The following is a 24,500-nucleotide window of genomic DNA, read 5'->3' on the forward strand; positions in this document are numbered from 1 at the left end:
GTGTGTGTGTGTGTGTAGATTAAGAGTCCAACCTTCAGGAGTTGGATCTCTGTTCCTACCATGTGGGTTCTAGGAATCACACTTAGGCCATCGGGCTTGGCAGCAAGCATCCTTATGTACTGAGATGTGTCCTCCTCCTTGGTTTGCTGTTTTGAAGCAGGGTCTCACTATGTAGTCATCTTACCTGAAACTCAGTCCTCCTGCTTCAGCCTTCCAAGTGTTGGGGTTCTAGGTGTGGACTGCTACATCTCGGAATGCATCACAGTTTTCTGTGTCAGATGGACTGATATTTAAAATAGATTATTTATGGGGCTGGGAGATGGTGTTACAGTTAGAGCACCTGTGACCTGAGTCTGCTCCTAGTAGCTACATTAAGCTGCTCACAACTGCCTAGCTCCAGGGGATCCGGCACCCTCTTCTGTCCTGTGGACACTTATGCTATGTGGCATGCACACATACAAGTAGACATACACATAAATAAAATTATGAAAAGAAAATAGTTCGGTTAAAATCTCCCAGGTATACCTGGATTTTCTGTAACTTGGGATTTGGATGTATCATGTAAATAAATTTATCCTGGGATGCTTAGTGATTTTGATTAGTTTTGACAAAGTGAGGATGATAACCTTTTTTTGCACAGAGCAGAAAACTGCCCACATCACATCAACAGGAAGTCACAGTCTGTCTATATTCTCACCCTGTTTCTGTCGTTTTTGTCCGTCGTCTGGTCATGGTCACGGCATATGCATGCACAAACAGCACGCTGGGATTTCCATCTCCTCTCTAAGCATGCTCACCATGAAGGTAGAGCCACACTGTGACTTCCTCCATAAAGTCAGCCAGCCACTGTAGAAAGTGGTCAGACCACTGAGGAGTGAGGACGGGAGCTGAGAGGGAAGAAGACCAGCCCTCAGTTCAGCCTGTGACTGCTGCAGGGAGTGTCTTATTGGTGAAATCATTAAGGCCACTCCACATAGTTCAAAGGGAGGTTTATTTTGTGGGGTAACTTACAAGTGAAGGGATAGGTAACAGGGTCTGGGAAAGGTGAAGCGCAGTCCAGTGGTGTTCTTTGGAGAACTCTACTTGGTCTACCTCCAGCGTCCAGGGTCCAGGAACTAAGAGAGCTAGCACATCCGGATCTTGGGTCTTCAGGGTCCTCTCTTGGCCCCGCCTTGTAGGCGTGACTGTTACTGAAGTCTCAATGGGGGTTGGAACTTCCAGATCAAACCTGGAATGGCTACCCACTACAGTGTCTCACTGAGCTGCCTCAGTGTTCTACAGAGTCCACTGCTCTCCAACCAGGATCACTGACACTCAAGTGGATGTCTCCTGCAGGTTCTAGACAAGGCTGACTCACCTGCGTGGGGAGGTAGTGTTCAAGGAAACCCCTGGCAATGGCTTCCAAAGTGATGAGTCTTCTAGAACCTAATCCAGGCAGTACTCTGCTGAGGATTCAAAAGCTACTGTGAAAAACAAGAACTAGAAAGCAGCGAAAAGATTGGCAGCCGACAGTAAGCAGCAAATGCAGAAGCATGTAGGCCTCTCGGTGAGGCACATGACCTCCAAAAATGACGACGCTTTGCAGATAGTGGCCGACTTGTCGGTTATTTAGATGCCAACGCTGTCCCTTGAGGCAAATAAGTAACTCCAAAGGAAGAATAGTAGTAATCACAGTAACATGTAACTTCACCAAGGACCCCTTACATAGCAGCTGTGTCCTGCCCCAGTCCATTCCCAGACCTTTAATGTGCTGGTGTGCTGTAGTCACACAGGACCGGAGGCTTTGGGTCCTTCCCTGGCCCTCATGGTCTTGACTCTGCTATACCTCCAGACAGATGGTGGGAGAAGATGTGGTGGCGGTGTGTGGGTATTTACCAACAATCAAAGCAATGTAAATTAAAATAATGAGAAGCTGATTTCACTTATCTCAAGAGGAAAAAGTAATTATAAGCAGAGCCAAGACAGTTCTGCAAGCCCATCTGTCCTCCACATACCAGGTGGGACTATAAATTGAAGTGGCTTATCTAGGGTGGATTTGACAGCATGTCCCATGATCTACCCATTCCTTCTGTAAGAATTTATTCTCAATGAGCTGAGACTTACATCAAGTGCCAGTGGACAAAGTGTTCCTCAAAGCGTGCTGGAACAGAATCCATGTAGTGGTCAACACTGGTCACAGCATGTGTATATTATGGAATACTGTTTATTCATCACAACTGAAGGCTAGAGGGAATTTATCTTATAATGGCAGAATTAAAATGCGATGGCTATGGACTTGGTGGTGTGAACCTGTAACCCAGCACTTGGGAGGAAGAATAAGGATCAGGAATTCAAAGCCAGCCTGTGCTACCTGAGGCCTCTCATCAACAAATTAACACTCACAACAACAATGGCAGAAGCTCTAGTGATGAGTAAAACAGAATGCAGTGGCCAGTTGACTGGGCCTTTTCCTTCCACTTCTCTGGTAACATTCTTTCCCAGATTCTTACAAATGGTCTCATTCAGGAAGGCTGATTAACCTTTCTGTGCCCTGGCTTCCTTACCTGCCGAAGGGGGAGATAATGGCGGTGGTGAATTTTAAGTGAGACAATTATTTGGCACCCTTGGTACTCTGTATTGCACAGCCATAACTGTCTGATAAACGTTAGCACTGAGTGACCTCTGTGCCTCAGTTTCTCCCTTTGTAAAATAGGAATGACAGTCATTCCTCCTTGAAGCCTAGGTGAGTGTGTGAGAGCACTTGGTAAATCCGGCAGACAGCAACCAAAGAACCATTTCCACCTGCTGCTTGTACCCCAAGCCTTAGGGAAGAGGCACACTGATCAGATGCCTGGACAGCTAAGGCTGCTTGAAACCCCAGGTCCTCACACACAGCCATGGGGACGATGACCAGTGCTCTCTGGGTTTGGGCCTTGTGCATGTTCTTCCAGTGTTCATTTCAACAAGGAATACATTGTATTTTGCTAATGTATGTTTTCAAAACAATGACTTTAGAATCATTCTTCTGTCTGGCTAATCAGAGCAGCTGTGTTCCCTGAGCATCTTACAGGATTTTCTGTGCAGTGTCCAGCTCTGGTCATTTGTGGGGAGCATCTGGGTACTGTGCTCAGCACAGCAGTATTGCCTAACACTTTCTTCAGCTGCATTAGAACTGTAATGTAACCCCCTGGATGCAGGCTGGAGTCATTTGGGAAGATTTGAAATATAATGATGTTGGGCTCCTTAATAGTCCAATCAAATCCACACATCTGGAGGTGGGGCCTGGACTTTGGTAGTTTTCGGTTTAAGGTTTTTTTTTTTTAATTTATTTTTTATTATTTTAAGTATCCGTGTGAGGCCCTGAGTGTATGTATATGCACCATGTACATGCAGGTGCCCACAAAGGCCAGCAGAGGGCATCAAATCCTCTGGAACTAGAGTTACAGATAGTGATAAGCTACTACATGGATGCTGGGAACTGAACCTGGGTCCTAGAAGAGCCACAAGTGTTCTTGACCACTGAGCCATCTCTCCAGCCCCCATTGGTAGTTTATTAAAGGCTTCCAAGGAAACGTAGATGCAGTGAAAACTCCTCACTAGCTCACTTAGAAGTATTTTCCAAATTATCTGAGGATAAGAGTCTCCCGGAGAGGGCGAGGAGGTGGCTCAGTAGTTAAAAGCACTTGCCTTGCCAGCTCGAGACATAGAGGTCACATCCCAGCACTCAGGAAAATGCCATGTGGCTGTGGTGGACTGCTTGTAACTCAGCCTTGAAAGGCTGAGACTAGGGCTGTCTGGAGCTAGCTGGCTAGCCAGAGTAGCCACATCTCAAGCCCTGGGCTTTATTGGGTGGCCTTGCCTCAACAAATAAGGTTTGGGAGAATAATGGGGGAGGATTCCCAACATCAACCTTGGTCCCCCATATGCATGCACATACACATGCACCCCACGTGTTCACAACATAGATGATCACACACACACACACACACACACACACACACACACACACATATGTGCCAAAAAAAGGGGAAAAAAATCCCCTGATGTACTAGTTAAACATAGAGATGCCTGGATCAGAACAAGATTTACTGAAGCTGAGCTTTTTCAAGGAGAGACTTGGTAATATGCATATAGACTTGTGTCATTTAAAGGTGGACCATATTCTGAGAGGCACATCATTATTTGATTGTTTGGAATTGTGCGAATCTAGTAGGCAGTAGAGGACATTGCCTTTTGACGAAGCCAAGAGGTCAGCTGATACAGAATGCTGAGGCTGCCCTCAGTGTAATGCAGCCAACCAGAAGTACGCTTCAATAATAAAATAAATAACACACTCATTTATTATCACATATCGTGTTTCCATAATTGTACCTGCTGTGCCTTTATGTGACTCGGGCAGGAAGTTCACTGATGTCAGCATCACCATGAAAACATGAGTAATGGGTTGCACCATAGTGTTGCCGTAGCTGTAATATCACTAGGTGGTAGGGCTTCCACTCTATTCTAATTTTCCTATAATCTTCACTGTCGTATGTGTAGTCTGTCATTGACTGAGACATGCTTTGCAGTGGGGCATGACTGTTTATATATATATACCTGTGTGGTGATTCTCACCATCAGAGAAATGTGGGGACTCTGCCAGAGCTGTGGTTCTTGGAAGCACCAGGGGACCCTGCAGGTGTTCTGTTGCCTGGTTACCCTCAACGTCCCAGATTCTAACACGTCTAAGATACTCCTGGGCACTGGGATTTTGAAATCCCCTGGATTCAAATGTGCAGTCCCTAGCAAAGTAAATTCCCAAGACCCCCAGGATCATCACCCTGTGGGAACTTAACCCATGTATAGGGTGGTACCCTATCACACTCAGTCACACTGAGCTGGGCTGGGAATGGGACCCTGGGACCTGGCAGTGTGCCTCGTAGGTGTCCCTCGGTGGTTCTGATGTGCTGTGATACGCTGCTTTGAAGAGAAGACTCCCTCAGATTACACACTTGCTCTGGGCCGTGCCTGGCCTGTCTGCAGGTGTCCTGGGACTGCTTGGGGAGAACACTACTCCTCCGGGGTGCTCCCTTAATCCAAGTGTTTTGAGGTTGAGAGGTTTGTGTCCTCTCTAGTACAGCCAGCATCCCTGGTGTTCCTGTGGATAGCTTGCTGCTGCCACTTAGCCCTTGGTGACAACCATGACTGGTGGGCCTTGTTTTCTTTATAGTTGGCAAAATCCTGTTACTGGAGACTGTCTTGGTCACTGTTCTATTGCTGTGAAGAGACACCATGACTCTTATGAAAGAAAGCATTTAATTGGGGGCTTGCTTACAGTTTCAGAGGTTCAGTCCACTATCATTACGGTGGGGAGCTTGCCGGCAAGCTGGCACTGGAGCAGTAGCTGAGAACTACATCCTGATCCATAGGCAGAAAGAGAGAGATTCTGGGCTAGTCAAGGGTGTTTGAAACCTCAAAGCCCTCCCCCAGCGACACACTCCTCCAACAAGGCCACACTTTTTTTTTTTTTTTTTTTTTTTTTGGTTTTTTTGAGACAGGATTTCTCTGTGTAGCTTTGTGCCTTTCCTGGATCTTGCTCTGTAGACCAGGCTGGCCTCGAACTCACAGAGATCCACCTGGCTCTGCCTCCCAAGTGCTGGGATTAAAGGCGTGCGCCACCACCACCTGGCACAAGTGGTGGCGCATGCCGGTAGGATTTGCTGAAGGAAGCAGAGGCAGGAGGATCACAAGTTCGAGGCCAGCCTGGGCTACAAGGCCACACTTTTAATCCTTCTAATCATTTCACATAGTCCCGCTCTCTGGTGACTAAGCATTCAATTATATGAGCCTGTGGGGGCCTTTCTTATTCAAACTACCACAGGGACCAATTTTTCCAAGGTGGTAACCCAAGTCTGATCTTGAGCATCCATCGTTGAAGTAGACAAGGGTGGTTTTTTTGCCTCACATAACATCTGCCTCTCTGTTTTGCAGGTTTTCTAATCAGCCCGTCTTAACATGGTCCTCTCAGCCCCATATTGGTAGTGACCACGCCTACCGGAGCAGAGGAAGGCAGGAGGGCAGTGGCTTGCTGGGTCCCAGGGACTGGGAAGATGTGGAGATCAGAAGAATGGCCCAGGCCCGCAGTCTGCCCATCCAAGTGAGAGAGAGCCCGTGGGAAGTTGCAGGAAGGACAGAGCATGTGATAAAGAAGGCCCTTTGGGAAGAAGAGCTGAGGACGCCAGCTCCTGCTAAGTGGCACAACGTGAGCTTGGAAAGCTGGGAGCAGCCGAGGAAGTTAGGGAGGCAAGTGTCCGAGGGTGACAGAGAGAAAATGTTCCAGGACCTGTACCAGTTTGTTCAAGGAGAGCACGTGCTGACATCTCAGAACAAAAAGAAATCCCAGTCATTGCCTCGAGTTCTTTCTCCCGAGAGCCTGCGTTTCACAGAAATCCCTGTTTCACTACACGATGGGCACTTACCAGGTGTCCCCAAAGTGCCACCATACCCTCCCAGCTGCCCACCACCTTTGGAGCCCACAAGGAATCTTGAGAAAGGTAGTTCCTCGGGCCCTTTTCCCCGGCCTAGGTTTGGGAAACCCCTTAAAACTCCGTGTTCTGGCTCTCACCCACAGCCCAGGGGAGAAGATGCGTTTCAGGACCACCAGCACAGGGACCCACGTGGCTCCCAGCCAACAAGAAGTAAGGAGTCCAGGCAGGAGGTGGGCGTGCTGGATACGGGCCTCGAGCCTCCGGTGTATGTCCCTCCACCTTCATACAGGTCACCCCCGCAGCACATCCCGAACCCCTACCTTGAGGAGCCTGTGCCCAGGCACACGAGCAGCAGCCAGAGTCAACAGCAGCAACTGCCTGAGAAAGCTGAGGCCAGCTGTCCACTTCCTCCTGGCTCCCTTGTGGCGAGGAACCCCTATGATCCAACGCCTGGCACTCCCCCGCAAGGTCTCCCCCCACACTCCTATCCTTTTGCCGCCCATGGGGGTTCTATTGAGTACATTCCATTTGACGATCCACGGATCCGACACATCAAAGTAGCTCTGCCCCCAGAATACTATGAGAAGGCAAAGCTTGATGACATACCCTATAACTCTGGCATCACTACTCACGAACCAGCTCTTGGGAGAAGACAGTACGATGGTGCCCTTTTACCACCACAGGGCCCAACACTCCCATCAGGCAATGAGCAGGGCTCAGCCTTTGCTCATTCCAGTCCCCGGTGGCTGCGGGGCCATATCCCTGTGGACATGGAACATGGAGGCTTCCCTGGCCAAACAGAAGAGCCTGTCATGAGAGGACTAGGGACTGATGTGAGAGACAGCCAGCCAGCAAGCCTTGCCTCTTCCCCACAGCCACAGAGTGAGGGTACCTGCAAAACCTACACCAAGCTCAAAAAGTTTGAAACTGGGATTCAGACCAAGAAAAGTTCAAAGAAGAAAGCCAACGCAACCATATTTTGTTTGGTTTCTGTCCCAGTTAAGTCTGAGTCGCTGCAGCCAGATACGGATACGAACAACAATGACTTGAAGCTGGGAGCTGATAAGACGCATGGGCTGTGTCAGGGTCCAGGCCTGGAGGAGCAAAGTCTGTTGAGTATGTCTTCCACTGACCTGGAGCTGCAAGCCCTCATGGGAAGCATGGCTTGGAGAAGAACATCTCCAAGGCAAGGTCTGGGGGAGCCAGAAGATGGCCAAACTGATGACCTCAGATTCCTCCACCTCTTCAAACCCAGGGAGCTCCAGCCTTCTGGCTCCTGGCCAGGCCACCAATACAGGGATAAGCAGACCCAAACCAGTTTCCCAGAAGACTCCAAAGGCTCACATCTCCCCCGTGCTACAAAGCCAGGAGAGTCTAGCAGTGCAGCACCGACCCCAACGTGCCCAGAGCCCACTGCCTCCGAAGTACACCTGCATGCAGCCTTAGCATCCGGTGACCCAAATCAGAAGCCCAGCGTACCTCACCTCCGAGGGCAGAGGTCCCTCAGCCCGTCTCGCAACAGTGCTTTCTCAAGGACTTCCCCAGCCATAAACCAGGCATCTATGCCAAAAGGGGTCTCCGGTGAGCCCCCTGGGGCCAGCCCTGTACCCAAGCCGGAGGTGGTGAAGGGGGAGACCACAGCAGGCCAGTGCAACAGCACACAACTTTTTGGTCAGTTTCTCTTGAAACCAGTTAGCCGCCGGCCGTGGGATCTGATAAGTCAGTTAGAAAGTTTTAACAAGGAGCTTCAGGAAGAGGAAGAAAGCCATGGTGCTAGTGGTGGGAGCAGTCATGAGGACAGTGAGACAGAACAGCCAGAGGACTCTGCTGACTCCAGAGCCAAGACCGGAAGCCGCCATGAAAGCAGCCAGGAGAGGATTGCAGAGCCTCAGCCTGCAGCGCTGGTGCTAGAGGAGTCAGGGTTCCAGGCAAGACGACTTGGGAATGAGTCAGAGAATTGGAATGAGGAACCAAGAGCTGGCCGTGCACAGGCCCATCCGCAGGCCCGGGGCCAGTCGCAGGAGGAAGACAGCAGAGGTGTTCTTGTCCGGCAGCGGCGGACAGATGGAAGCCTGGTTGCAGAGCAAAGCCAGGAGGTTCTGAATGGGATGTGTGAGCAGGACATTAGCATGAGTCCTCTGAGCAGGATGGCTCCCAGCGACACAAAATCAGCCCCCTTTTTCTATCTGGCAGAACTGAGAGGAAGTCAAGAACTCACCAAAGTCAGTGATGCTCTAGGGTCTGTGCAGCTGGGCAGAGAGACCCCTCCAAAGGTGGGCGGTGGTGACGAAAGGGACAGAGAAGTCCTACTGCCTCTCGCTGACAAGTACCGAGGCCTCTCAACACCAGACTTGAGGTCTTTGGGGCTCACACTGGGACAAGAGCAGAATGTCTATAAATCAGAGCCTCTGGGTATAGAGAATACCGTGGAAGTCCTCCCAAGTGAGTCTCTGCAGGAGAGGGCAGAGAGGATCCTGGGCATTGAGGTGGCCATGGAGTCCCTCCTGCCAGGTGCCAGGAGAGGAGGACAGAGCCAGCTCCCTGAGCCTGGTGCAAGTGCCTGCAACCTAGAGCCATCCAGAGAGGACTCATTGCCCAGCTTGGCACCACCAGGGGGCCGCACAGTGGCCGCTGATGCCTTCTATGGCAGGAGAAAGTGTGGCTGGACTGCGAGTCCCCTCTTTGTAGGGGACAGGGCCCCTCAGGCTTCTGTGTGCTCAGATGTGGATGAGCTCCCTGCAAGCCAGGCCACCAGTCCTGAGCCTGAGAAAAAGGATGAGGAGGCAAAACCACCCTTCAAGTCCACTCTGTTCCATTTCATGGAAAAGACTTCAAGCGCGGTGAGCTCCGAAAAGAGGCTCCGAAGCCCTTCCAAAATGATCGAGAGTTTACAGGAAAAATTGGCATCGCCCTCAAGGAAGGCAGACACAGATCGCTTGGTAAGAATGAGGGAGATCAACTCCTTGTCTCGGATGAGGTGTCTGAATTCCAAGAGTGCAAACTCCATGGAGGAGCCCGACCACCTAAAGGCCACCACGAGTCAGGCCTGGCCTTCGGGAGGCCTTATGTATCCAAGTGGTAGAGACCAGGCCTGGCAAGCAGGACATCTGTCCTCTGTCTCTCAGGATGTCATCCCTCAAGAAGAAAATGGGCATCCGGAAGTGCCGAAGGAGAAGCTGTCCAATCAGGACTTGTGGTGTGCAGGTGAGGAGTCGGGCCGGAGGGCAGGTGCTGGTGTTAGTTTGGAGCTGTGTGACCATCAGAAGCATGACTAGTTGCTGGGTATCCTAAGCTCAACGCTGGCAATGGTTCCATAGAACGAGCTTTCCTGCAGGTGTGGTGGCTCACACCTGTCGTCCCAGCACTGGGAGGCTGATGTGGGAAAAACCTGAAGGCCAGCCAGAGCTACAAAGCAAGATGTCATTCTTTAAAAAAAGGAAGGAAGGAAGGAAGGAAAGGAGTGAAGGAAAGAAAGAAGGTCTGGTGAGGTGGCCAGCAGGTCAGGGCACTTGCTGTGCACGCTTGGTGACTGAGCTCCATCCCTGAGACCCAGGTGAAAGTCATAGGAGAGAACGCGGTTCACAGAGTCGTGGACCTTCTCACGTGCACAACAAGAACACTGAATACATTAAAAACAAACAAATAAGCTCATTTTAAAAAATTACCCAGAAGCTTTCCCAATTAAGAATTGAGATCTTGTCCTGTGTTTTGAATGATTATATTACTGGTTTAGTTGACTAAGAAAACAGCTACATAAAATTATCCGTGTAAACAACTTCTCGGGCCTCTGACTATGTTGCAGAGGTTGGACATTATACAGAGCACTCCATCTTGGCTGTGGCAGCTCAGTGGCACATGCTGGCTACAGAACATTTATACTCTTGTTTTCTGCCAAAATAATAGGCATTCACCCACATGACCCTGTTGGTCGCTCTTTGTCAACTGGTTATTTTTACTTTGTTATTGTTTTGAGATGAGGTCTGTCTTCTGCAACCAGGCTGGCCTCAGACTCAGAGATCCATCTGCCTACAGAAGCCAGAAGAGGGCATCAGATCCCCTGAAACTGAAGTGACAGACAGTTGTACAGATATAAAATACACAGCCAGGTTTTAAAGTCTCAGTACAGAAGAACCTGAAATAGCTTAATAATTTTACATTGAAATGTTACATGTTGAATGATAATATTTTGGAATGATTAATAGAATATATTTTGGACATATAAAGTATATTATTAAAGATAATTTCACCTGTTTCATTTTTTTTTGTTTTAATGTAGTTATCAGGAATTTTAAAATAACATTACATGGCTCACACTATTTTTGTTGGATCTAGACTGTCTGTGAGCTAAAGAACTTATTGTACTGGAGAATTCTTTCCATGGCTCCCCGTGTATGAGTCCTTAGCCTCAACTTTGTGTGTTGGGATGCGGGTACATTATGTGGTGTTGTCCTCAGTGTGCCAGAAACTGAAGGGAGCAATTCAGTGCCCAGTGCCTGTGTGACGTGAGGCTCGGCCTCTCCCTCATTAGGAGTGTGGCACTTCACATTCTCTGTTAGCAACCCTCCATGTTCTCAGCACATGAGAGGACGTCTTTGCTCACAGGAACCCTTAGAATCAGCATACCTTGAGCTTCAAATATAGCACTGAGCTATAACTATCTTCTTGTGTGGTCACATGGTGTTGCTAAGGGTGGTGTCAAGCGGTGTTAAATTATGGGAATGCTTCTTAGCCAGGTGGCCCTGGGGCAGTCCATCCTGTGAGCAGGCTCAGGCAGCTCCCCTAAGTGCCAGCTCTGTCCCTCTAGTCTGTAGCGCCTGCAGAGTGCTCCCAGCACAATCTTAGTTTTCGATATCTCAGTGCCTAGCGTGTAAGCGTGTGCCAGTCAGAGGGAAAAGGACATGGTGTAGCTTTGGGCTGCAGGGGATGGGATGGAGGCCCTTCATATGGCATCTTTTTCCAGGTGCATTGCAGAACATTGTTTTCTACAAAATTAGACCATCCTGCAGGCTTTTAAAAATCATCTTTTAGGCTCTGGTGAGCCTTGCTGTTACTTTTTCTCTATCTTCATCGTCGTCGTCGTCGAGGTATTGACAGTAAGTGTATAAGATGCCACTGTCTTTAAGACGCACATTATGTTTGAGTGACCATATATTGTGTGCTAAGTAAGATAATCAAGTTAATTAACATAGCCTTCATCTAACAGCCTCTTGAATGGAGGTCAAGAGCACATGCCCTTTGCTAACTACATCCTCCCTGATGTGCTAACCTCAGCACACCTGTTCATCTTACAGGTGCAGTTTTATACTCTCCCAATATCTCCCCTCTTCTCCAACCCCTAGCTCCTAGAAGCCACCATCCTATTCTGTTAATACAGGTGTAACTTAAAAAGAAATTCTACATGTGGCATCACACAGTGTTGTGCTTTCTTAGCTTAGCACAGTGTCCCCAACGTTCATCATCTGTATCATTGTAAATGACAAGATTTCCCCCTTTTTGAGGCTGAGTAATGTCCCACTGTGTGTATATTTATGTATAGACAGACATTTTCTTTACTCATTCATCTGTTGGCAGACACATGGGTTGTTCTCACCTCTTGGCATAGATAGTGCTGTATGAACAGTACAGTGGGCATGGATGTGCAGCCATATTGATTTCCTTTCCCAGTAGTGAGATTGCTGGATCATGTAGTAATTCTATTTTTGTATATATTTTTTTAAGAATATCTGTTTTAATGGCTATCTTATACGCTTACAGATTTGTCAACCATTTTCTCACAAAAATTTAGGAATGTTAAGGCAGTGAGCTCTGACCACAGGAGGCTCATGGTTGAGCCTCAGGTGTGCCAAGCTTCCAGAGCTCCGAGGGTGAGAGCCTCTGCTCAGCAGCACATGTTTCCTATTTTGGGGACGGTTGGCATTACTGTCCCTCAGTATGGTGCTCCATTTGGGAAATCCAGGTCATCTGGGCTCAGTGTGAGATTCTTCCAGTGCAGGCTGTAGAAGGTCATCGTGGTGTGAGAAGGTCCTAGAAGGTGTGCTGATAGGCAAGCAGCCAGTCCTGGTCCTGCCTGATGGCTGGTAGCAGCTGGAGACAGGAAACCTCTTCTTTCTGGCCATGCATGTGACATTTCAGGTTCCCCAAGCCTTGAAGAGAAGAATTTGTTCATAAAGATGCTTTCAGTCCCTCTCAAGGGTGGATAGGAGTGCAGGGTTCTGAGTTCAAAGCTCTCCAACCCAAAGCCAGCTGTAGCAGCATGCCTGTAATCTCAGTGCTGAGACGACAGCCAAGACTGGATTTCTGCAGATCATTGGCCAGCCAGATCAGGCACGTGAGTGAGCTCCAGGTTCAGCGAGAGACCTTACCTCAAAAAATAAGGTGGTCATACAGGGAAAGAAAAAATTAAGAACAAAGTGGAAAGCAATTGAGGAAGACATCCAGTACCAACCTCTGGCCTCTGCACACACTAGTATGTACACACACACACACACACACACACACACACACACACACACACACACAGAAAACATCAAAATGAATCAGCATTAGGAGGTTGAGTGGCATTAGCACATGCCTTTATTCCCAGCACTCCGGAGGCAGAGGCAGACCAATCTCTGAGGTCAGCCTGGTCGACATAGTGAGTTCCAGGACTATACAGAAAATAATAATAATAATAACAATAATAATAATAATAATAAAGGGCTTAATGAATGTTGGTGTTTGTTTTAAAAAAAAGAATCAGCATTAGGTCAAGGTGTTGCTGCTGGTTAAGGGTCAGTGAGTTTATTATTTATATTGTACTATGAGCATCAGGAAGGGCCATCAGTATACTGAATAACTCAGCTTTGCTCAACTGTATTTATTTGGCAATGATCATGCACATTCCTTGAAAACAGCATTTCAGCCATAGTTTCTTACTCCTTGGTGAAATAAGTTTGCTAAAGTATCTAAAAATCCATTTTCTATACGTGTGAATTTTGTCCTCTAATGTACTTATAGTCTGAGGATTAAACATAAAACATGCCAGGTGAATGTCCCACTGATCTTCCTTCCTTCTTGTTTGCAGAGTCATATGATCCCAGCCGAGTGGAGAGGGTGTGATGGATGCTGGTGAAGACCCCACCACCTTGGCTAATGGAGTGTTCTCTGGTTAACTCACCTGTCTTGTCCAGGCTGACTCTGGAAACTGCTGGGTTTCCGGCGTTCCAACTCCTCCTCTGCCTGCCAGTGGGAAATCCGTCATCCCTACAGAATTGTTATAGAGCTAAAGCAGTGGTGTGCAGACACCATCTGTCTTTATAGCATGGATATATAATTCCTATATTTAGAAATGAGTTTTCACATCAGTTCCCCTTCCTGGTGGATTAGGCCGATCTGGTAAATAGCTTGGTGTTAATCTGGTTTTATGTGAAAAATCAAATGTGGAAGATGCAGTGGGTGATTTTGATTGGACCATAATGCCATGCATTCCCTGCTGCATCTCCCCAGCTCATGCTCATGTTTAGGGGTGTGGCCTAGGCCCTCCACTTGGTATTTGAACACTTACAGTTGAAGGAGAATATGCGTGACTATGTATGGCCCGTGGGGTAACTGGTAAGTAAGTGCGTGCTCCCAGACTGACAGCAGCTTCCTCGTGTCCCCGCAGGTCACACTCGCGCTGTAACTCACCCAAGGGGTGATTCACGGCATGGGAGCCAACGCGCCGCGCTCTGCTTTGCACTCAGTCTTTCCTAGGTCTTACTCTCTGTGTGAATGTCTAGATATTCTTTATATGAAAAGTAATTGCTGGTTTAAAATAGACCATGGTAACAAAGTAACTATATTTCTTTTTATAAAATGGCTATTTTTCTATGATGTATAAACAGTTCTTAGGTGGCAGATTTTTAAGGAAGTGCTATTTTATTTAAGAGTCTATCCCTGTGTGTGTGAGGGACCCAAGAGGGCCCACCTCGGCTCCAAAGCCGTTACCCCTGCTCCAACTTCAGCTCTGCCCCTTTGAACGCGGTGTCAGAGTGACAGTGAAGACCAATCCCAATTCATTCATCCTCACAAAGATGCTTTGCCGCAAACGGAGCTGGGAGGGTACATTTCAAGTCACCCCTCTCAAAACTGGCTAACAGCTTGGCGGTCATTTGCAGCCATGTCAGCTAGGATTGCCAAAACCTCATGGTTTCATCTTGTGTTTCTGTGGGGAATCTGCGGAGAAGGAACTTTTCTCTTGACCGCCACCTTGCTCCTTTAAAGAAAGATCTATTTTTGTCTAGAATGACCCTGATTACCTAATCTTGCATATTCTAAAAAGTGCTTGGAGACAGTACATAGGTGGCATCTACGTGTGCATATGCCGTGATGGAAGTATCAAGAGGCCTGTGGTTCTACTACTGCATTTGCCTGCATAGTTCATGCATTTTGTGGCATTTCACTCTTCTGTCTGAGGAAGATACCCTTGCTAGCTAACATTTTCCAAAGGTTTTGTCCCCTCCTTTTCCCTCCCTTCATCCCTCTCTCCTTCCCTCCCTTCCTTCGTCCCTCCCTCCCTCTCCTTTCCTCTTTTTTTGCTCCCCACTCTATTAATTTTTTTGAGACAGTTAATCTATTTTCAGACATGTCAAATTCCTCTAGTGTGAGTCCATGGCTGGTCTGTCCTCTGGCCCTAAGACAGATTTTGACGGCCTCTTATCTACACAATATTATTTTATTTCCTAAGAACCTCACATGTTCTGACTGGACCACACAGAACAGAATCCAAATAGACCGACACACCTTCCTAGATGTCCATACCTGCAGTCTTGGCTTGCACCTGTTCCCCATGCTCGTCTGCGTCCAGAGCTTGGCTCTCTCTCATGGAAAGGGGTGTGGGATGTAGGTCTCCCTGGGGCAGTGGACAAGCAAGTTGGTGATCTGCAGTGGTGGTCAAATCATCTGCTAGGGCTAAGTGAAGGCTGAGCCACCTCCTGGACTTTGTGGGGCTGCACATCCCTCCTTAAAATGAAGTGGAAAGGCCCTGTGCATGTGTCCACATGTGCAGACCCCATGTCTGCATGTCTGTGTGCACACTGGTGCTGTACTGACTTCCTGTCAAATGACCTGATACCATCTAAAGACTTTTTAAGAGAAAGAGAAGGATCCTGAAGGAAAACTGTCGTGCCTTATGTATCTCAGTCTGAAATGGGATGCTCTTCCACTTGGTCTTGTTTGAAATTATATCATGCTTCCCTACAACCATTCGGTCAAAATAGTGAATAGTTATACTTTAACCTTAATTTTTCCAGATTCAAGCCCATATACACATCTTTTGGAAGGAAGTGGTAACATTACACTTAGTAACTTGAAAATTTTACCTTTAACTTTTCATATCCAAGGTAATATATATCTGACCAAAAACTGTTTTGCTGAGGTCTTGAGTTCAATACTAACCATCATACCCTATGTAAATTTCACATGTGCCCTTGACTGTTGGTGGAGAAAGTTTCCCACGTTCTGTGTTTGTCAATTGCTTTTCTCATTACACATGTTAGTATTCAATAATTTGGAACTTGTAAAATTAAAAGTTATGATTTTGGCCATTTGAACTAAAAATGATAGGAGGAATTGTGCCTGTGTTGTTTCTGGAATTGCAGGAGGGGGAAATGGTAGTCTTTGGCCTCTGTGGGGGAATTTTTCTGAAGGATTGAAGATGAGGTACCTACTACCATATTCAGTTGTGTTTCTGTCAGCCCCGGAACCCTCTAAAGATGCAGTTGGCCTCTGGACAGGACCATCAGAATCGTTTCCACATTTATAAACATTTATTTCCTTTATTAATAAAGACCCTGAATGTGCATCACCTTCGGTATTGTGGCTCCCTTACTGGGACAGTAGAGGTGGGTTTTGGTTGAGTTGAAAGCCACAAAAAGGATTGCTAGCTGCAAAAGTGTATGTCATCCTGTGGCGCCCAAAGAGTGTTTCTGCCCGATTCAACTTTTTATTGTTTGTTTGAAATGATTAGATAATAAATACACCATCATTGGCCCAATGTCTCCTCCAAAGTGACCAGGGCAGTAGAAGTCTTATGAGCAGTTGTTAGCGTTGGGAAGCACCGTGTGCGGGATCGGCTGTGCGGGGGCAGCTGGAGTTGGGGTGAAGCGGGAATACTGCTAAAGCTGTTGCAGCCAGGGATTCGTTTTCTTTCTGCTTTGTTTTTGACTGCACATTCTGTACATCTGTGTGTGGGAGGAGAATTGCCACTCAGGACAGGATCTAAGAGACACATTCCAAATGGCCTTTGAAGAGCCTGAATGGTGGGAGGTCCTTGTCCCAGAACGTGGGTTGGTTCACTCTCTGACCCTCAATTGGAAGAAGAGGGAAACGATCAAATACCACCATAGAAAGACTGGCCCCCAGCCTGTATGTTTTGTTAAAAAGAATGGTGAGGTCAAGTCTATAAATTCAGACCGCAGCCCCTTGAAAAGGTCCCTGTGGTCTGAGCGCCTGCTCCCTTGAACAGTCCAGGCTTGAGCAGCGTTGTGGGAGGCAGCCTAGACTCCTGCCTGTTGGTGGCCTTGACTTTGAGAGCCTCTGTCTCAATTGGGATTATTAATGTAGCAGAGGCCAGGGAGGGGCTTGGGAGGCTGCAGGCAGCCCTGTCTATAGTCCACTGCAAGCCTCACAGGACAGGGCCACCCTGCTGCTGCTGCAGCCTCTCCCAGGTCCACCTCCCTGCACCTCACAGCAGAGCCCAGGTGCGTGACACTGAGCAAGACGGAGACCCAGGCAAGTTCAGGACGAGAAGCAGAACTCGGCAATGAAAACCACATGTCAGAGTCAGGGAACACCGTGACCTCTATCCAGATGGTAAAAATCAGCAAAGTTCTTATCATCTGGGTCCGCTGCCACTCCAGCCCCCACTGAGGCCTGTCAGGCAAGCTGAGCATGCCAGAAATCATAAAGTGTGGTGAGGATAAGGCCCTGGAACCTGTAGGAACCTTGTGTCTGCTCATTCTTTTGCCCAGCTTCCTTAGCACTTAAGGCAAGTGGAAAGGGTCCTGGAGACTGCCCTGTGGTCACCTCCAGATGGGACAGTCCAGGAGACTTTTGAGCAGGGGGAGGTAAAGGCAGGCGAGGAATAATCAATCACATGGAGCAAGGCAAAACACAGCCAAGTAGCAGGTGGAATGGCAGGATGGAGGCCTCCAAGGAGCCTGCTTCTCTATACAGTGTAGATACCTTTACTCTCTCAGGGTGGCTAGCCAGCTCTTAACCTGCGCTCCAGATAACGGTTTCACAAAACTGTCTGTGTTCGCCATCTAACTGTGGTCTGGAAGCTGCCTGGATGCCAAGTGTGATGGCTCAGGATATGGGTACTGCAGGGACAGATGGCATAGCACCTTCACTCTCCACCAGAACTCATTGGGGTGGAAGGTCCTGAGTGTGGCTTCCCCCACAGAGACTCACTGACGCAGTGACCTCTGATCCATTCCAAGAACTGGGTACAAATTTCCAGTCACTCATGGACCACTCTTCAGTTCTTGGCTTTCTTATCTACCTCTCTTGCTAGGATAGATGCATCTGACTTACAGAAACGGCTCGGCACGAATGGGTACCCAGAGCATGGAGAACATAGCCATGCTTGATGTTGGGGAGAAAGTTCTGTTAGGGAACTTTGCAGGCTTTAAATAAGGGTCTTTATTCTTCAGGGATTCTGCCTGTCCAGCATGGCTGTTCTGTGTCCCATCATGCTCTTGGCTTGTTGCTGCTAGTTAGACTAGTAAACCAAGCTGCAGTTCCCCAGTTTTAAAAACTGGGGGCCAGTGAGATGGCTTTGTGGGTAAAGGTGGTTGGCAATGAGCCTGATGGCCTAACTTTAATCTCTGACCAACACGGTGGAAGGAGGGAACTGACTCCTGTGACTTGTCCTCCGACTTCCACATGTGTGCTATGGGACACATGCACACAACACGTGGATCAGTGGAATGGGCCAGAGGGATGAGTCCACAGAAAGGTTCTTGCTCCAACCTTAATGACCTGAGTTCAGTTCGTGGGACCCTTATGGTGAAAGGAGAGAACTGACTTCTACAAGTTGTCCTCTGACCTACACACACACACACACACACACACACACACGTAATAACAATTTTAAAAAGAAATGCATCCTTCCTCCCAGCTGGAACTTCTGTCTCTCCCTCTCCCATGGCTTTTGCAGGCCAGTTTCTTCTCTGCCTAGATGCCGTGTGTGTGTGGCTCAAGCTTGCTTGTTCGGGGCCTTGGAGGCCATCCAAACTTTCAGTTCACATTAAGATGTCAGTTTCAAAGTAAGGACTTAGCCCAACTAGGTTGATAATTTAATTCACAGATTAAGGTACAAATGAAAAGTCCCCTCGCCAAAGCAACGCTGTAAAATGAAACACAACTCCTAGGACGGGCAGTCCCACCCTAGGCCTGGCTCTGCTATTAACCAGCCTTGAACTTGGCCACCCACCCTGGAATGGGAGAAAGGGATTGAACTTTCTATGGTTCGTTCCAGCTCTGCGACTGGGTGACTGGTTTTTGGCAAGCCTGGAATTCATAGGAATCCTTGCCCTGCCAGAGGGGCAGAAAAGGAGACAGTTGGAAGTTGTGGCTATGTGGGTCTGAACCCAGACCTCCCGAGGACTGGAGCTCTGCTGTTGTTACCACAACCAGGGTGGTCCTTCTCCCACTTTCCTTGCCTCACTGTAACTCTGCATCCACTCAGGGCTGGTGATACTGAATTCTGGGGCAGGCCATGGGGTATTTACGAGCCTGGCTGCAGCCCACAGCACAGCGGTCAGCGGTCCCTGTAGATGGCCTTTCTTGGGGTGTGGAGCATGAGGTCTTCACATGCTCTCAGGTGTAGAGTTGCTCCCATCAGGCTTGCTTAGACCCACGTGTGGCCTCTTTTCTGGGTGTTCAGTCTACAGGCTGTCAACGTTGTCATTGGCAGGGAGGGATTTGGGGACAGCGTTCCAAGGGGATCAGTGTTGTGGCCCCAGGTTTGGTTTCAGTGGGAGAGCCCAACTGTAGTTTGAGTTTAAAGAGAGTCCAGACACTCCATTTGCTGTTCCTTTTCTCACTGCCTCTGTCCTGTGCTTCTACAACCTTGGCTGCTAGAATAGAACCAGCTCAGCCCTACTGGAATTTTCTGAACTTAGGATAGCAGGGCCAGTTTGTGTAGAGACGCTGTGCCTTTATTTACCTAGCATTTGTTTTGGGTACTTCAAACACACAACATGAAGACGAGGAATGAAGCACTATCAATTCCTTACTGTGTGCCATACATATCATACATGCTGACTAGTCTAATAGGACACCAAGAGGACTCAGGGTGAGTAATCGCTCATGGCACACTGCTTGCAGCAACACAAGGATCCAAGCCTGTTTCTATAACCAAGTGCATGCTAGTCATCTTAGCTTCCCACACCCTAAGAAGATAATGGAACCCCCTATTTAATTAGAAAATGCCAAGGCAGAGTTCTTACAATACTGCATGTTTGTGAAGATCGGGTGCAGCTATCCATGCCAGTACTGCACTCAACAGTGGCTTAAACAAGATGGAAGCTTATTTTTATCACCTTCTGAAGGAACCTAGAAGTAGGCAGTTCAGGCCTGGCATGTTGGTTCAATGGAGGTTCTGTTCCAGAATCCTCATACAGTAGCTTCCATCCTAAAGGAACCTCATGGACCAAGAAGGCTGTTGGTGCCAGCTGTCACCAATACTTCCTAGATAGCTATTGAGAAGCTATTGAGAAGAATTCTCCCCCCAGATAAATTAATTCCCATTGAAGAGTTTCCCAGGAAATCCTACATTTCTAAACCCATGTTTCATTTCTAAGAAGTCAAATGGTCACATTAGCTTCAAGGATGTCCAGAGACTTCTGTGTAACTGGGTACCACTGTGGATAGTCAATATTTTGTTACTAATGAAGACAGTGGCCATAGGTATTGCCTGGCATCCAGCAGGTTTGGCATACTTTCTCTAGGGCAGGTGGACACTGGTCAGGCAGTAGGGCAGAGGAGCATGTGTATGCCAGATTCTGGGAAATTTGTTGAGACAGGACTCTCCTAGCCAGGCACACTGAAGGTCCATCTCATGGAAAACTGAGCATGCTCAGAGACAAGGGCACTTTCAGTAGTGTTTCACTGGAGCCAAGGACCAGCTATGGGTGAAAGGGCAGCCCTGGCCACCTAGCACTGCAGTCTACAGGGATGTGGGACACAAACACAGACCCCTGGATACATGTGGACTGGGTAGATTGGTCAGAGAAGGAACCCAGGGTTGGAGAAAACCAGCAGAGCTCACACAGCCCTGTAGACTGATTTTTCTCTGGACCGCCAGCTCACAAATAACAACACGGAGACTTACTAAAAGACTTACGGAAGCTCGGCCTTTGCTTATTCCTAACTAGTTCTTGTAACTTAAATTAACTTACATCTTTTAATCGATGTTCTTTTACGTGGCTCAGTTACGTTTACTCTGTGCTGCCCATCTGCTTCCTCTGTGTCTGGCTGGCAACTCCTCCTTTCTTCCTCCCAGTGCTCTCTCTCTGCCCAGATGTCCTGCCTGTCTCTCCTGCCTGGCTATTGACCATTCAGCTTTTTATTACACGGATCACAGCAATACATCTTCACAGTATACACATGTTCCATAACACAGCCCCTTTACCCATCCTCTCCCTGAAGAACCAGACCCCCTTCCCCCTCGAACACTGCTGAGTCAGCATGACTGGCTTCCACATTGCTCACTTCAAAACTTCAAGCTAAGGGAGGCCAGCTACTGTGTCACAAAAACTCCCAAGCAGTCCTATGGAGGGACCTACACCAGCTTACATTGGGCAGGGTTCTTCAGCCCTGGACAGACCTTCAAATAACAAGCCAGCATCTTGGATGCTGCTTCTTACAATGGCCTCCAAGCTGCAGCACCACCACCCCCAGAAGCAACATGGGTTACTAGATGATGCCTGAGTGCTGTAGATGTAACCAACCTTCTTATTAAATAAGAAACACAGAACCAATGCAAAGAAGAAAGCCAAGAGGTCAGAGCTAAGAGCTAAAACCTTACCCTTCCTCCTGTGGTGGTCCTACCTCTCCGAACCAGAGCTACCCCTGTGTTAAAGTCTTTATATAGAGTTCCTGTTCTGCCTTCTCATTGGATGTAAACCCAACCACATGACTGCCTCATCACGGCCTGTCTGTATAGACCTCCAGGTTTTCTATGATTGGTATTGAGATTAAAGGCATGTGTATCCAATACTGGCTGTATCCCTGAACACACAGAGACTTACCTAGCTCTGCCTACCAAGTGCTGGGATTACAAGCATACGCCACCACTGCCCTGCTTTCCTATGGCTTGCTAATAGCTCTGACCTCCGGGCAACTTTATTTATTAACATACAAATAACATTTTAATACAAATAAAATATCACCATAAAGTGCGGCAACATAACCAGAGGAATTCGCTGTCTTTTAAACTGCTGTGCCGGATGGCTGGTTTAGCAAAGTAGAAAGTGTGTTTATGATGCTTGACCTTGAACCTGAGAAAGTTAGAAGACAAAAGGAAAACTCATCACTGCTGTTAAGAAAAGTATAGAACGGAGGTCATTGCATTGTCTCACACATGCTCTCTCTCTTCTCCCCTGTACTTCCCGCCTCTTTCTCTAGGACCCCAGCCCTACACTAGGCAAGCGCTCTATCACTGAACTGCCACTGAGTTGCCTTGAGAACATGGATGTTGATGGCCCCATCATTTTGACCTGGTGTCCACCCTTTCTGTCTTGAACTAGGGAAGAACAACGAGAAGCTGGCAAGGTGTGACCTCCGACCTCTGTCTTTGGGAGAGGCCTTTTATGCATGAGCTTAGATGGATGAACATAGTTCATGCCAAACTTTTAAAGTGACTCTTTCTTTCAACGATGTTTCTCCCTAAGGATTTCTTGACAGCCGTAATTACACCCATATCATAACTGGCACAGCTCCATTCCAAGCATGCAAGGACATACAGTGAGGAAAAGCTCAGCTCTGTAGAATGCTTCATTTCCTTTACAGTGACTGCTATGATTGAGGTTGCATGCTTCCAAAGGACACCTCAGTGGCTTCATTTGCCTCTTAAGCAAGCAACAGTTCAAATGACAGAGCCATTACAAGGGTCGTGTATCATACTGAAGGAGTGTCACCTGAGGAAATAAAATACGCATGGCTGAGTAGGGCTCATCAGCACACCTTGACCACCTTGCTCATGCTCTGCGTTTCTCCTGCTGCCATTGGCTTGAGAGAGAGGGACGCTATCTGATGGGTTGTTTCTGAAGAAACAGGCACACACACACACATGCTTTGAGACAGAGTCTTGTTATGTAGCCAAGGCTGGCCTCAAACTCGGGGCAATCCTGCCTCAGCCTCTTGAGTTCCTCAATAACGCTGAGTGCGTTTTACCCAGCATTACAAGCTATTTGGTTTCTATAAAGATGGAGGCCAGGGCATGCATTTATTTGAGTTTATGGAGTGCAAGTTGAAAATGCAGCCACGTGTCAATGTATAGATAGTATGTGGTTTGAGTAATAAATATCCCATTGTCCCTTCCATTTAGGTGCCTGTTCCTTGGTTGGTGGCCCTGTTTGGGGAGGCTTCGGAGGTGTGCTCTCGCTGGAGGAGTTATGTCACTGGGGGTGGGTTTTAAGAACTTAAGACTTGCACCATGTTGAGCTTGTTCTCTTGGCTTCTCGGTTGTCATTTGAGTTGTACTTGTAACCATGCCTGGGGCTTGCTGCCCTGTGTCCCTACCAGGATGGTGATGGACCCTTATCCCTCTGGGTTACTAAGACAGATAGCCACTATGATACCAAGTGTCTTTAGTTAAGGTTTCTGTTGCTGTGATAAATCATGGCCAAAAAGCAGCTTGTGGAGGAAAGGTTTTTTGTTTTGTTTTGGCTTGGTTTTTTGAGACAAGGTTTCTCTGTGTAATGGTGTTGGCTGTCCCAGCTGTCCTAGAACTTGTCCTGTAGACCAGGCTGGCCTTGAACTCACAGCGATCTGCCTCCCTCTGTCTCCTGAGTGTTAGGATTAAAGGTGTGCACCACCACCGCCCTGCACTGAGGAAAGGGATTATTTGGCTCACATTTCTCGGCTCACAGTCCATTGAGAGAAGTCAGGGCAGGAACTTAAAGCAGGAACCTGGAGGCAGGTACTGGAGCCGAGGCCACATCGGAATGATACTTACTGGTTTGCTCCTCTCGGCTTAAACATCCTGCTTTCTTATATACCCTAGGACAACCTGCCCAGGAGTGGCACTGCCCACAGTGACCTAGGCCCTCCCACGTCAAACATTAAGCAAGAAAATGTCCCACAGGTTTGTCCTCAGGGCAGTCTGGTGGAGGCATTTCCTCAACTGAAGTTTCCTCTTCTCTAATGACTCCAGTCTGTGACACACTGACATTGAGTAAACAGGACATCCGGCTTTAGAGATGACAGAGACAGAGGAAATGATGCACAAAACTGCCTCCAGCGGAAACGCTGCTCTATAGAGCAGAATTGCCGAAGGTGCATGGCAGTCCTGTGCAACACAGGGAAGCCAGGTTATTTCACGAGGGGCCCTTGTCATGTAGGAGAGGCCTCTGGGAAGTGGAAAGTTCTTCAGAGTTGGACAGTGCTGGGCCCCCACAGCCCTTGGGGAGAGGAGGGCAGCCACCTCCAGCACCCAGCACGCAGGAGGCACCTGCGGCATCTGAACACTAGAGGGCAGTATATGCTTGTGCCAGGGAGAATCCGGGCCCAGAGGCACTTCTGGCCATGCTCCATCTTCCAGGAGCCTAGGCCTGCCTAAAGATCCCACCCCTGTGAGGCACTACCACAGAAGAAAGGCTTTTAGAGGCCCATCCTGTTCTTGGGACCCCTGTTGTAAGCGACTCTGTGCCTTGCCAAATAGAGTCTGCAGCAAGTGGGTCCTTAGCCACTTTGTGATACAGGGAGTCATCTGCAGAAAGGATGTCTGGGCATTGACAGGGTATGTGGGAGAGGCTTAGCATAGTGCGCCTCAGCAAATGCTCAGTGCTAGTCAGTAGCCATCCTGCT

At 48.1% G+C, this 24,500-nt stretch overlaps 1 protein-coding gene across 3 annotated transcripts in view; it reads left to right on the top strand.

Moving 5' to 3' along the window:
• The window catches only part of Jcad (junctional cadherin 5 associated), a 41,078-nt gene extending 24,809 nt beyond the window's left edge, over window positions 1-16,269 (top strand). For 2 of the 3 annotated variants that reach the window (XM_059263724.1, XM_059263726.1), the window contains 3 exons: window positions 5,950-9,650; window positions 9,781-9,999; window positions 13,510-16,269. In XM_059263724.1, coding sequence (XP_059119707.1) covers window positions 5,950-9,650; window positions 9,781-9,992 — 3,913 coding nt within the window. In that variant the 3' untranslated portion in view covers window positions 9,993-9,999; window positions 13,510-16,269. The remainder of the gene's footprint in view (window positions 1-5,949; window positions 9,651-9,780; window positions 10,000-13,509) is intronic. The other variant, XM_059263725.1, reaches the window with a different exon arrangement.
• The last annotated feature ends 8,231 nt before the right edge of the window (window positions 16,270-24,500 follow it).

This window comes from Peromyscus eremicus, chromosome 5 (assembly GCF_949786415.1).
Source record: "Peromyscus eremicus chromosome 5, PerEre_H2_v1, whole genome shotgun sequence".
NCBI classification, from domain to species: Eukaryota; Metazoa; Chordata; class Mammalia; order Rodentia; family Cricetidae; genus Peromyscus; species Peromyscus eremicus.